The sequence below is a fragment of the Cynoglossus semilaevis genome, chromosome 16 (genome assembly GCF_000523025.1).
Source record: "Cynoglossus semilaevis isolate Cse_v1.0 chromosome 16, Cse_v1.0, whole genome shotgun sequence".
Taxonomy (NCBI): Eukaryota; Metazoa; Chordata; class Actinopteri; order Pleuronectiformes; family Cynoglossidae; genus Cynoglossus; species Cynoglossus semilaevis.
In genome coordinates, this window is record NC_024322.1 from 17686542 (window position 1) to 17701910 (window position 15369).

The following is a 15369-nucleotide window of genomic DNA, read 5'->3' on the forward strand; positions in this document are numbered from 1 at the left end:
CTCCTCTCTCTCTTGTTGTTTTTGCCACTTAGAAAAATGGACATTGGACCAAATAAAACCAAAGTATCTTCTTTAAAAATACTCTATTTTGTTAAAGGGAAAATATAAACCAGGACAACAATATATTTTATATTGGTTTATATTTTCCAGTTCTGTTGTTTTTAAACCTGTTTATGACATGAATTTGGTTTGATCTTGACACAGTATTTTCTTCCACTTCATCATCCATCAGCCGTCTCTGCTGCTGACTGTATCAAAATAGTCAATATTGAATTAGTGGAATCATTCTCTCTCAGCCAAACAGAAATGTAATTTCTTCGTGCGATCCTTCAGGGCAAGAGCTCGACACGAGGACTCGAAACCCAATTATATCACAAGAGGTGAAGAAACAGTGTGGAGGATGGGTGAGGACGGTGAGGACGGTGAGGACGGTGAGGACGGGTGAGGACGGTGAGGACGGTGAGGACGGTGAGGCAGGAGAAGACAGAGGCCGACGAACAGAAGGTGAGACAGGACTGAACCGATAAATAAACAAGTTCTTCTCACAGTTTTAGATCTATCACAGACAACATGCCATGATGATGATGATGATGATGATGATGATGATGATGCTGTAAACGATGAACTCAACATTTCAATTCCAACGACACAGCGAGAATCACACGATCTATAAACAGACCCTCAGTCTGGAATCTTCCATCTTTTTACTGAAAGGCAAACATTCAAACCGCTCCTCCAAAGTGTGGCCCCGTGGTTTGTTTAATGAAGAACATGTTGTCATTTAAAGGCTCACTGACAGAACGGCGGCTCCTTCATAACAGCGACTCCACTCAACTGAATATTTGTCAAAGAAGAATCGATTTCTGTGCTCGGTTGATTCATCATCGCATCAGTTCTTCAAACAAAATGGAATCAGGATCAACTTTTAATCCAGTGTTTACTCAGTCTCATTTGTCAACACTGAACATGTGCAGGTTAACACGTGTGTGTGTGTGTGTGTGTGTGTGTGGTCATTCAAGGTTGTGAATTTAAAAACCTCTAATTAATTTAAAAAAATGCCCTGGTGGCTGTGTTTTAACTCTCTGCTCAAGAAGGCAGCAACTGAGAATTCACACAGTCACAATCTCACACACACACACACACACACACACACACCCAACCCCACCATGGCTGTATCCGGTGCAAAACTCTGTTTAATAATTCAGGAGCTGCTGCTCGGCTCGGCTCAGCTCGGCTCTGCAGCGAGGCCTCGGCTGAGTTCACCCTCCTGAAAACCCAAACGGGGGTTTTTCCTTCTCTTATTTCCCTCCTCGCCTCCTGTTCTCGTACACCTCCTGTTCATCCCTCTCCCTTCTGTCCTCCTCCCAATCCTCCGCCCCTTTATGGAGGGTTTGTTGCTCCACAGCGGTTGCCTTCAACCTGTCGTTAATCTCAGACTTTTGTGCCTCATCTGTTCGACCTTCGTCACTCATCCACACTGAGTTTCCCCCTTTTTTTCTGCACATTTTTCTCCAGGTTATTCCTTTTTCTCCGCACCAGCCTGCAAACACCTTCAACCTCAGCTTTGTTAATTAAATATATATTTACACAACACCCCATTAGCTCTGTGTTTTATTTCTTCCTCTGGTTACCTCAAGGGTAGAGCAGTTTGGCAACGTAAGAACCGACTGCTTCCAACAGCCAACAATTACTGCGGCTCAGTGTTGTTACTGCCCAGAGCTCGGTGGGAACATTATTAGGTTTTGAAAAAAATATTTTTCGACATATTTAAAAATATATTTTTTTAAGGATTTTGACATTTTTAACTTGTTTTTAAGAAAAAAACACACACATAGATATATACATATATATATACATACATATGTATATATGTATGTATATATATACATATGCATGTATATATGTATATATATGTATATGTATATGTATATACATATATTTTTTTACTTTTGTACATGTTATTCAGTTCTAGTTTTATTGTATACATATATACATATATATGTATATGTATATATATGTACATATACATATATATACATATATATGTATATGTACATATATATCTATATATACATATATATACACACACATATACTGTATATATGTATACAATAAAACTAGAACTGAATAACATGTACATAAGTTAGAAAAAGCGCCCCCCACTGGCCAGGGGCAATTCAGAACACTGCTGAATTCATAATGAAGAATTGCAACGCATTGATGAATCAATATTTGACTCCGTTCTGGAGAGTATCCTATTACGCAGTTGTTTTTTTTTTACTAACCAACAGTGTTTACACCTGACATCTAATTAGCATGAAAACCATTTATTATGAAACCAAGTGTCATTTCACCACATACCACTAGTAGGAGCCCAAGTACCATAAGTGGTAGGCATACCATAGCTTGAGCACCACCACAGCTTTAACGTCATAGATGTTTGTGAATTCTCTGATGTGTCAGAACCTGGACAAGAATCACAGATACTGTAATCATCCACCGGGGGCAGCGTTGCAGATCTTTTGATGTGTGTGTGTGTGTGTGTGTGTGTGTTTGGGCCAGAAGTCGTATCTACAGAAATACTCTGAGATACTCCCTGAATAACTGACTGCATCTGTTGTTGGTTTTTCTTTTTCTTTTTTTTCTGGCTTCTTTTACAGAAATTATAAGCATCGAAACAGACGAAACAAATAACGGAGTCGTTTGATTCCTGCTTTTTTTTTTTTTATAACTACTACATTACTACGACTGCTCTCAACCCTTTCTCTCAGATATAACACATGTATTAATTCTTCCACCAGTGTTTCTGCAGTCAACCGGAGCTACGTCTGAGTGAAGCTAACATAATCCACCTCCTGTTTACTGTCTAACAAAGTTTATTTGCTCTGAGCCGTCGTGAGACGCTGCAGTGGAACAGACGACGAGGAATCAGACACAGAGAGAGAGAGAGAGAGAGAGAGAATGGAGCTGCACAGATATATTTTTCTTCTGGCAGAATGGAGTCACAGCTGAGTCCGTGCTCTGCTTTTTTTTTTTTTTTTTGCCTGGTGCTGCACTGAGGAGCGTTAACAAACACCTGAACCCACTGCTCTGCCTGAGACCGACCAAAACGTTTGTCCAACACACGACACCGTTAAGTTCACAGTGAATTTTTTGATTGTTTTGAATCAGTTCCTCTGACAAACGGGACGCAGCGCAGTCATGTGACTTGGAGGTTTCTACTCTTCTCCCTCTGGGATCAATTAGCCACTGCACCTATGCAAACCTCAACGCCAGCAACGCTATCTGAGCAGAGATGTCTTCACTCAGAGTGAATGTAGAGCTGGGGTCATGACCCACTTCTGCCTAGAACTCTTTCAGGTCAAAGACACAGGTTTGAAGATGTTTTCATGTTTGAAATTCACCATGATGACATTATATGCAGAGGACGTTCATATTTACTTGTGCGTAAATGTGTGGGTTTAAAAAAAAAAAAGAATCGACAAAGTCTTGTTATATGAACAAAAATTGAGAATATGTTGATTTAGAAGAGAAGATATTTGAATACTGCAAAAATAACAGCTGTAATGCAGCTAAATGTAATCAATTATTAGATAAAAAAAACAAAAAACAAAACAAAACACACTGAAGACTTCCTTTACCGTCACAGAAGACGCGACACAACCAAACCAGAAGACAACGCTGTCACCATCCATCAGGTGAATGTCTCTGTGGCTTTTGTTAAAAACAGATGATTTCATGATCTTCTTTGTGTTTCTCAGACTCTGTGTCCTTCCTGTCATCTAATTAAACGCTGCGTGGCATAAACAAACCTGGAACCCGAGCAGGAAGTTGGTAATTGGTGACACGGGCGTCACAGCAGTTTCTAAACAACAGGATCTTTGGTTGTTTTGTTTTTTAAACACCTACGTAAATCCTTCTTAAAAGAGTGTTTGTTGACGGACGAGAAAAATACGTTTCCCCCCCAAGACTTTTTTTTCAATGACTAGAAGCCAAAACAATAAATGGGGACTCAGATATTTCCCAGATGTCTGTCCTGCTGACTGTGTTAGAGTCCGGCAGGTGAGCGGGTCATTTCCCCTCAGGCTGTGTCAAGTCTCCTGGTTAAGAAGAATATTGTTAACATGGAAACATTGTCAGCGGATACAAATGAAACGGTCACCTGGAGCCATGTAGGCTGGTCTGTAGCTGAACTGGTCTGTCACTCACACAAAAGAACTGAACTCACTGCTGGAGGCCATAAAAAAAAAAGACAAAAAAAGAAAAGAAAGAAAGAAACTACTTGTTGGTGCCGTCTTGTTTTCTTTGATCTGTTCAGTGTTCCAGTTCCCTGATTGGTTTTTCTGTCGTCCAAATATTTATCTTCATATTTATGTTAAAGTTGACTGAACGTTCAAGGCTGTGTGTATTGATCATTAAGTTTACAATTAAATAAAAAGTAATTGTTAAAGACGTGTGAAAGTCTTTGAAATCCTCACTGAATAAGGAGTTGTTGATCAGAGAAAAGAGTTGTTTTCACTGAAGCAGCTCAAGATTAAAATCCCATCATCAACTCGTCTGTAAGAAACTGTCAAGATGAACAGTGACGACTGAAATAACTCAACTCCAAGAAGCTGAGGAAAAAAACCAAAATTAAATTATAAACTTGCATTTTTTCTTGACATTTTCCCACATGAATAATTCCAAATTTCCAAATGTAATAAATCTAATGTTGCACCAATATACAGATATATTCATCATATAAATGTAAACAATCAGGTGAAGATACTTGTCAAGATTGCACCACTTTAAATGAAACCAACATTTGGCAGTGAAATGCCATTAGCTTTACTGTTACACCGGGCCTGGGTCTGACATCAAATCTGACCTTTGTTTAATTGCCGCCTGTATGTCAGACAACCGAACTCCCACTGTCTTCCACACAGCTTATTCCATCCACTTACAGCTGACTGGGTTCACGGCAGAGGAGGGTTTGTTGTGGTAGCAGCCTAGCGTGAGTGGGCGCTGGGTTTCTGTCTTCAGCGTGTTCACCAGAGGATACTATGATTCACCGGTGGAGAGAAGAACAGATCGCGGCGCTGACAACAGAGAGCAGACAGTCCCAGTTCCTCCTCCAGTTCTACAGGAGTGGAATCAAAACGAACACAACTGATCCTTTCACGCCGCTTGTTTTCATACAATTTGCTCCACTGAAATAAATGGTAAACGTACAGGATAAAAGCGAAGGTCGACCTGTGATGCCGCTCACTTCCAGACTGTGTTGTAATCATATTAGAGTTCTATTTTGTTAATAAAATATGTCTGACTGAATGTCTGTGAAGATCAGTCGAAATGTCGTTGTGTTTTTCGTTCGTCTGTTCGTAGGTTAATACGTTTTACTACATACAGAATTCAAATAAACAAATGTAGAAAAAACGTGGAAATCCTGAACAGGTTTCCATGTCAGTTTCTTTGGTTCAGTTACTTAAAAAGAAAAAGATGAAGGTTCTGGGGTTTCTTCTTCTTTTTTTTTTTTTTGTCCTCATCTTCTATCACTCAGTTCTCTCTTTGTTCTCTTGTGTTTTGTGCCCCTTCAGGAACCTGTTTCTTGCTTCATAAAAACTCTGACAGGTCTAACGCTGTGTGAACACACCAACATGTCTGCCCCTCCTCGGGCTTTGATCATATATCCATATTTCTAAAAAACTGGAAGAAATCAATGGCAGTCCACTTGTTTTAAAATAAGAAAAGTTACAAATATATTCTAATCAACATCAACCTTCCCAGTTCCATTTACGTATTTCAGTGGCCTAACAGTTGGAGGTTCTCTAAAATATTTAAAACATTGAAAGAAAAAAACACAGCTTCCTTGGTGCCTTCGCTCTCAGAGAACCACGGACCAAAACAGAATCTGTCGTGAGGAAACAAATTACAGTTTTCAGAGGCCCAGGCTCCTGGTAATGGATCTGTTTGAAGTATCAGTTTACTATTGATCACGTACAAACGTCTGTTGGCTGCTGTAAGAAAGGCACCGGGGGAAGGAGGAAATGAGCAAAAAGATGAGATGAAGGTCCAACTCTCAGTAGATCATCCTCATCAGACCAGTGTGTTAGCATGTGCTAGTAGTTCAGAGCATCAAGAAAACCACTTTTCACAGTAACTGATTTCTCTTTCTCTCTTGGCCACACGTTGGTCAAAGTGGTAAATGCATTTGCCTTACAGCAAAAGGTCAGTCAGTCAGTTCATTCCTCACTTACAGTCTTTTGTATGTGATGCTGGGATTGGTTCCAGCCCGACTGCGACTCTACTTAAAAGTAGTAGTAGGAAATGAATGAAAAGGTGTAAATACATTTACGGTGTTGATCAGACTAAATCAACACCTAGACTTTCTCCTCACACTGTATTAATAAAGTAAACCAGTTCTAACCCGTGCACATGCCCAGCATCACACCAGCACTCGGAGACAGTCGTGGCTCTGATCACACCTCCCCACATCACTCCTTTGGTTCAACACTCTGGACTAAAAATAGGAAAGAGGCGCCGACTGTTAGGAAACGCTGTGAGGCTGCGGAGACTTTCTTGTAATTTTGACAGGGAACGGGAAAAACACAAGAAACGGTGACATGACGACGGATTTAAAATGCACAGAAATACATCTGGAACACATCAAATGTGAAGGAAATCATGCGGAACCAGAGTTTTCTTGCAGCGTCATCCTCCAGCAGATTTGTTGCTCAGAGCTGCCATGTTTTTGTTTTCAACACATTTTCTACCGTTTGGTTTTTTCGCTCTAGTTCTTGTTTATGTACAGCAGAAAAATGTAGTTAAAATTAGCTTTGATTTAAAATTACTGCATCAATTAGTTTTTCCCCTCGTGCTGCGTCAGCCTCGCAGCACCAACACACACTTTCTTTCTAGACAAGATCAATAATGTAGCTTTACTGCTGTGAGGTTTGAAAAAACCTGACCGGCCTCTTCATTAAAATGAGAGTCAGCAACTTTTCTAACACCACCAACTGGTCAGAACTGGAAGCTGCGGTCACTTTGATTACTGTACGTACAGCAAACACACGCTGTTGTCTTTATAGATTAGACACAAAGACGGGGGTGAAGAAAAAGCCACAGTGGATTCACAAAAAAAAAACGTCTAATTTTAGTTGATTGTAACAGAAAGATACACAAAAAAAAACGACCATTTGCAATCACAGAATCACAAGAAAAAAAAAAAGTCTAATTTTAGTTGATTGTAACAGAAATACAAAAAAAACGACCATTTGCAATCACAGCAAACGTACCAGCAGTCGTCAAAATATCCCATAATTCCAGGATGTAGCCGTTCTAATACACAGTCATTCCATGTGTTAAATGTACAGCAAAAATGTTTTCCTTTCACCAAAGCACCTGGAGATAAAATACCAACCCAACAAAAATGTTTCAAACCAAACCAACTACATCAGGCGTTCCCAACCTCAGGTTCACGGACTGATACTGGACCAGATTCAGACTCTGAATCTAACAGAATAAAAGGTTAGATACGGCTGAACTGATTGAGATCTCAACTGTCTATCATCTCACGTTAACTAAGTCGAGGTCGTAGAAAACGTTGACCGAGCAGCTAACTCGTGTACGCAGCAGCCCCCGCTCTCTTTCTAAGAATTTAAAGCGCTCTTGTTCCAATTCTGCCACCAGTGAGATATTACACAATGAGTCTGTGAGCTGCAGAGGCCGAGGCCTCTCACACCGTCCAGCTCCGTCTGGGTGTAATTGCTGGTAAGTGACAAATAAGGGCTCAGCACATGCCACCGAATCACGGCGTGTAACAGACGGCAGTGTCCACGCAGAGAGAGAGAGGAGCCGGCGTGACCTTATTTACTGTCACTGTTCCACATCGTCAAACAATCCAGCTCTGTATCAGCACAACCACGGCCAATCACAAGCTTCGTTTAAAAAAAAAAAGAGCCACGTGTGATTTGATTTACCTTCATTAAAATAGAAAATGTCCTTTTGCACATTCTTCTTTTATCTAATAAGAAACATTCACAACACAAGTGTCTTCTTCTCCTCCACCTCCAGTGTCGCCTTCACTCTCTCTGAACCGTACGTCACAGCGGATCTCACTACTGCCTTATAAACCTGACCTTTCAATCTGCAAAATTTTATATGCAATGAGGTCTTTTATGTGATTCAAAAAAATGTTTTTTTGTTCAGAAGGAAGACATTTTTTTACCAGTTTGGTTGTGTTGTTTCACCTTTTACAAATGTAAAGTTCTAATAAACAGGAAATCTCATTCTCTGGACGAAACGATTAAAAAATAATAATATGTTTCTATAACATCACTCTCCATCTACCGCGGCTCAGTAAACGACCTCTGTATGCTTTGTTTTTCTAATTTACAAAATTCTCTGCGGCAGAGTGAAGGGATGGTGCAGGAGGGAGAGAGAGAATGAATAAATTACAGTGTTTTTCTAGTCTGAGACAAACAGCAGGTGGGAGTGAGGATGAGGGTGGGCTGGGCTGTAAGTGAGAGTGCTGGGGTGGAGGAAAAGAGGATGTAAGGTAAAAAAAAACAAAGTGAGAGTGCTGGGGTGGAGGAAAAGATTCTTAGGAGGTGAGTGATTAAGGAAGCCGGCACAGAGTGAAGCAGAGGCAGAGGCGGAGCGAGCGAGCGAGGAGGCTGGATGGATACGAGTGCCACGGTGTTTCTGCAGCGGCAGCCCAGGTTTGATGAATGGGCTGCAGACACCGCCGAACAGCTGACTGCAAACATCTCTACTGTGAAAACGCTGCCATCAGTGGGCTGCTGTTTGTAGTTATTAATGCGTTTCTACAGAAAGAGAATCAGAAACTCTATAACGTGATGTTTACAACCGAGCGACAACAGATTTACTACAGTAATCGGTTGTTTTGTCCAGAAATACTCTTAGTCTTTTTCAGCCTGTCTCGAGAAAATATGAAGAGACGTTCAAAAAAATATATTGTCCTGTCAAATTAACGCGCTAAATTTCAAAAATATTTGTTATTATATATATATATATATTAGCTAAATTTAAAAAATATTTGTTATTATATATACAGTATATATATTTGCTTTAATACACAGTCGATACACGTTATTTACACATGTTGCAGAAAGCCATGATCTAAGTTAGCGTGCAGACAACTTTCTGGGGTAATTATATAAATATTCCAAATATTCCAAAAGAAAAGTATACAAGTATTTAATATGCAAAAATAAACAAGTAACTGAGAAACTCTGTTCTCTACTGTAAATGCAAACCGAGACATTTCAGAGACGGTTTCATATCTGGAAGGTCATCGCAAACTGGGATGGAAAATCGATTCATCCTGTGTTTTTGTAGTGAGTGAAAACATTGAAACAATGTTTCGTTTCAGTGAACAGAACGGCCTTTTCTCTTCGCTGAAACGGACTTCGTGCCGTCACAGTTTAACAAGTAAAAATAAGGTTTATCGTCGCCTCAGACGGAGGACAACACGGTCTGGATGACACTGAGACTCATGACACAACAAAACATCTTCCCCCTTTTGGACGTCAGACGGTTCGTGACCAACCGGCGCTTCATCATTTCACGCTATTGAAATATTACACGGCGATTCCAACAAGTTACGATCGTGATTTCAGACGCGGTCGTTGTCCCAGCTGAAGTTTAACGTCATTGGAAATGAACTTCTCACACCTTACTTTCCAAGAAGAACCACTTCAAACGTGTCCCTTCATCAACGGAATCCAGACAGTGACTTGACAGATTTTTTACTTTACTCAAAACCAACATAGGGTTTGGGGACCAGGTCCTGGACAGAGACAGTGGTCCTGCTACGACACAACCGCAGCTCCTTTAAAGCTGCCGCTAATCCTTAACAAAAAAACAGAGCGTTATTAGTGAACGCCTCCTCCTGAAACAAACAGTTCTATTATTTGTCCCAGTTGTGTCACTTTGAAGATGCTTCAAGCCACTGGAAATAATTAGCTCCAAGAAACTGTTCTCTGTACTCATTCACTGCCTCGGAGTAAAACTTTAAATACTTGGAGTTTTACTCGACCAACAGTGACTTTTCCTCCTGTCGTCTCCAGCAGCTGGACATCTGACTAATGTCACGTCCTCATCAGTTGGACAACATGTGATGTTTGTTTCTTTAATGTTTAAATGTCATTGTCCAAGGCTGTTGTCCCTTTAAAAAAACACTGGAACACATCATGATAATTCAATAACTCTGTGGACTGAATGGTGTCTTCAGACTGATTACAACAGTGGTCTCCTGATTACTGTCCTGGAGTAAACACACCACACACTACAAAAAAACAAAAAAAACTACCCAGGAATATTATGGCGTTATTATTATTATTGTTGTTATTTTTAGTATTATTAGATTTTTTTCAGGTCGTGGTCTGAACACCTCGACTTGAGATAACTGCTCAAACCTGTTAGTGTTGGTTAGAAAACAGCACGAAGATTCATGTGAACTGTCATTATTATTATTCTGGGCGTGATTTGAATTCAAGGTCTCAGGGAATCCCAGCTGTGATTGGTCAATGGTGAGGTCACATTCACACCAAAGGTCAAATATCTGTGATTGGTCACATTCACACCAAAGGTCAAATATCTGTTATATGTTTATGGACCGTTAGGAGAAACTGAAGAAAACTCACACATGCAGTACTGTTCGCAGCCACTATGTCAACATACATAACATCGCAGAAACATCAGGATTCTGAATCAGGGTTCCGATCAGTGAACGCACTAACCCCTGAATCCACCGTGTGACGTTTTATTTCATGAATAATTCAATTGTAGCCACTGCCGTTTTTCTGTGTAACGGACGTGATATCTCCGTGACAGAGATGATTGTTTTCATTACTTACTGAAGGCCGTCACAGCCAGGATGAGAGTGACCACGATGGAGATCCAGGACACCCACAGGGCCTTCTTCCTGTAGTTCTGAGCCTCGTGAGGCTTGAGGCGAGTGCTGCTCTCCAGAAGACCTGTAGAGGGCGCAAGAGAGAGAAATGGGCTTTCTGGTGGTTTTGTGGAAGAAATACATCAAAATACTTAAAGTGCTGCCACCTGCAGGCTACCACAACCACACGACCTAGCATTTAACTGTGTTTGTCAGTTTACCATAATGTGAATAAAGAGGAATAATTCACAAAAAGGCACGTGAAGCCGAAAGAAGTGCTGAGGATTTTTTATCGATTCCAACTTTTAATCTGCTTAATCCCCGGGCAGCTGTAGATTTACTGTGATTAATCAGGATTACTGCTGATTAATTCAATCATGATTAATCGAGATAAACAAAAAAAAAAATTTTACTCTGTAAATCATTGGCACACACACAAAGAACAGCAGGTAGATGTTTTGTTTTTAATTTTTTGTTTTATTTTTGTGTCTAAATTTTTAACAGGGAAAACTATCAAGAAAAATATGCAACTTTTAAAAAAAATTATTTTTCCCACAGTGTGTGTAAATAACGGCAAATGACTCGTCTGTGCAGTGAAGAGGATGAAGAATAAAGTATTGTATTTTAAAGCCATCTGAAGATATTTTTAAAAATGTATTTGTGTGTTACAGTGTGAACAACAAACACAATTCCCTGGTACTCTGTGGTGGATGGTGTTAAAAATGTATCTGTGTGTGTGTCTTCATGGGACGCTGACATGTTACAGTGTGAACAACAACCACTTATTCCCTGGTACTCTGTGGTGGATGGTGACCTCTTTTTTTTCCCCACCAACCAACTCCCAAATGACTTCTGACAGAGTCAGTCATACGATGAGGTTCCTCCCAACCAGGTTTCAGATGGAATTAAAAATCCTCTTATTTATGAAGACACGTTGACGTTGCTCTAAGAGACAAAAACGCCGTCCAGACTCTGGGCTGCCTGAAGCTGTTTCCATTATCATGAAACGTGAGGCTCTGCAGAGTCATGTAATATTTATAAGCTCCAACTTTCATATCCAACTGAGCTTTCAAAGCAATCACTTCTCTCTCTCTACAGATCCTGCTACCTCAGCACCAGAACCTGTGGGCTCCGCTGAAGAAACAAGGGGAACAAGAATACTTTATTATGAAGGAAGTATTTTTAACCCATTCAGTGAAACCAAACAGACTGGGTTGATGTTGATGTTGATGTACTTTGGGACACAAACGGACCTCTGGGACTTTCTTTAGACATTTATCCTTCAGAAATCGTTCAGCTCTTTGAGAAAATCCCCTCAGTGTCTGAACGTCAAGAAAAAGGAATCAATCCAGAAACAACTGGTGATAGTGACTCACGAGGTCACAGGGCTGTCCTCTGTGACGTCTGAGGACTGACGGAGACACAGAGGTAGAAACGTTAGCAGTGTTCCTTAGCGGAGTGCTGTTTAGCTGCTAGCTCTTTCAACTTAATAATACGCCTTCCTCTTGTGTCTTCACCCACATTTATGTGACAGATATTTTAGAATCAAGGTTCCAGTTCTGAGACCAACGCTCTTAGTTTAAATTCTTTGTCCGGTTTTGATCCGTTATTTTTTTTATCTTTGTTGCTCCACTAGGGGATGCGCCCTCTATTTTGAGAACCACCACAATATGGTTGGGTATGAACACATTGTGGTTTTGCATTTGTAACTGATTCTACAGTTTAATGTAATCACATTACGGAGTAAATAATCCCAGTCACATCCGTCTCTTATGTGAAATCAGTTAAGATGAGTGTAATTAATATCTGTTAAAATGCCGTACGTCCTCAGAGACACAGAGTCGTCACGTGCATTTGTACATGAACGTTCGCTCTGATTCTACGGGCAGTAAATCACATGGATGAAGGTGCAGAAATGACGTCCGTCCAACCAAGATGTCGATTCTGCAGAAATGACGTCCGTCCAACCAAGAACTGTTCATTTTCTAGTCCTGAACTCACAGTTACACAAAGTTCACAGCCAGAACCTCTAAATGTCTTAAGTCTGTACAAATGTACTCGTCTTTCTGAGCAATATTTATTTCTAAAGGTGACTATACGAGAGCAGCTCCTACTGTCAGTCTGTCCTTGGTGGAAACAACTGGAGGTTTCCTCTGAATATCACTGTTAACTGTTGACTCATGGAGTCTGCTCTGAAGCTTTGTAGAGAAAACTTCATTAGATTAACTGGTCAAGAGTTGTCTCTGTGTGTGTGTCTGTGTGTGTGTCTGTGTGTCTGTGTGTGTGTGTGTGTGTGTGCTTCGTGGAGAGGAAGTGAAGCAGCATGGATAAACCTCTCTGCTCACATGACCCCACACTGCAGCATCAACACAACACATGTGCTCAACATCTCAGTCCTAACGTCGTGACCACATACACGTTGTGTCATTTGTGTGTGTTTGTCATGATGACACACAACTTCCCCATTTCTAAAAAAATATTTTGAAATTTGAAAAATTCACAAACACAAGAAGAAGAAGAAGATTAAAAACTCCAATAAAAGTCCAAACGTCTTTTCCCAGCATGGATCAAAACTACACGACACCGTCACCGATACTATTAGACCTGATGCTGTACTTCAATATTTACACTTGAGAAAGTGGCAATCCAGCAACCAGCAACCAGCAACCAGCAACCAGCAACACTCTAATACCAAGTCACCTTTGAGTTGAGACTCATTTGTTTATTGGAACGTGGAAACAGTTTAAGACGTAAAAGCTCTGCTCACTTTCTGTCCAGCCGACTGTGTCGACAACGAAGACGGTGGAATACGTCTGTTTTTCCTTTAACTTTATTTTTGTGTATTTTATCTTTTACTTAAAGCATCGACGGTTTCACAGCGTTTGGGTTCGGTCAGTCAGAGGAAAGAGAAAAATTCTAGTGTTGCAAAGTGGAAAAAAATGTTTTTGAAGATTTGGAAGCACGAGGCAGTCATTCTGTCACAGATATGTGGTCTGTTTGTATCCATTTATCTCAGAGACCTTTTTCCAGAAAATTACACGCTAGGACAAGATGACAGCTAGCAGCTCCATCTGTCACAGCAGGACAAGATTTATGACTCATTAACGAGCGTCTAAAAAAAGCTTTATGAAGATTAAGAAGTCGAGAAGGAAAAAAAACCAAGTAGCGTTCCTGAATTATAACGACTGTTTGTCAACCATCCGACTCTGACACGATCACAGCTACTGCTTCAACTCCCTTTGTTTAAAACACTGTGGAAACTACAACTAAAGAACAATTTATTTGGGGGCCCCGAGCCCTACTTTGGTAACCACTGAGGAACATGAACTTTTAGCTCGTCTCTAAGGCCGGAATCAACCGTATGAGTTCAACATCAAAACGTACTAAACTTTTTTACTTTAACGGAATAGAAGGAGAAGAGAGATGTCGCTGTTCACGACACGGGTGCTGAAAAGTGACAGAGCATCGATGAACGCAATAAATAACTATAGAGTCACATGACATGAGGACTGCTCTGATTGGAGGACAGCTGCATCGGATGGATGAACTGATGGATGATGGATGAACTGATAAATTGATGGATGAACTGATGGATGGATGAAATGATGGATGGATGAACTGATGGATGGATGAATAGGCAAATGATGGGTGAATGGATGAATTGATGACTAGATTGATGATTGGATGGATGAATGATGACCACACACACTTGTCGTCTTCCTTTATGGCATTTTTCAGAAGGCAAATGATGGGTGAATGGATGAATTGATGACTAGATTGATGGGTGGATGGATGATTGGATGGATGGATGATGACCACACACACCCGTCTTCCTCTCGTCTTCCTTTATGGCATTTTTCAGATTCTGATTTTTGTTATTTTGGCCAGAACTTAAACACAAGTCACTGTTTGTGGTCTGTTCTTCTCCTGTGTTTTAAAATAGAAACTAAAACAAACACATGCAGTACCCACTGTGACCACAGTCCTCTGCCCTGGTTGGTCTCTCTACACAGATAATACCCTCTCATTATCCACTGAGGAATGTTTGTTTCTTTGCTTTTAAGTATATTAGACGACAAATGGGATTAAACTAATTGGACTGGGGGAGGGGGGCGACGGTGGGGGGGGGAGTGTCACAAACACACACACAAATTAAATTCTGACTTTTGTGAGGATTAGTGAGCTTACAGCTTACATGTGATGAGCATTAGAAGTCAGCTTTAAAGCTGAACCAGGGCCCAACATGTGGAGGCGCTCAACGCCAAATTCACTACCAACACTGATGAATGAACGACATGGTAAAACCGAACGAACCGAACGAACCGAAAAACTAGTTGAGGTTCGAGCCAGTTGGCAGCTGCTACAGAGAGATGTGTTTTTTATTTGCACATTTAACATGAATCTAAATGTTAAAAGTTCAGTTCGATCAGAATGTCAGTCTGTGTCGTCTCTATGACTGACATCACACTCTACGT

At 40.5% G+C, this 15369-nt stretch overlaps 1 protein-coding gene across 1 annotated transcript in view; it reads right to left on the reverse strand.

The window, feature by feature from the left end:
* tmem163a (transmembrane protein 163a) overlaps positions 1–15369 on the reverse strand; it is a 31727-nt gene that overhangs the window by 12470 nt on the left and 3888 nt on the right. Inside the window, exon 3 of the mRNA XM_025063743.1 lies at positions 10860–10979. Within this exon, the coding sequence (XP_024919511.1) occupies positions 10860–10979 (120 nt within the window). The remainder of the gene's footprint in view (positions 1–10859; positions 10980–15369) is intronic.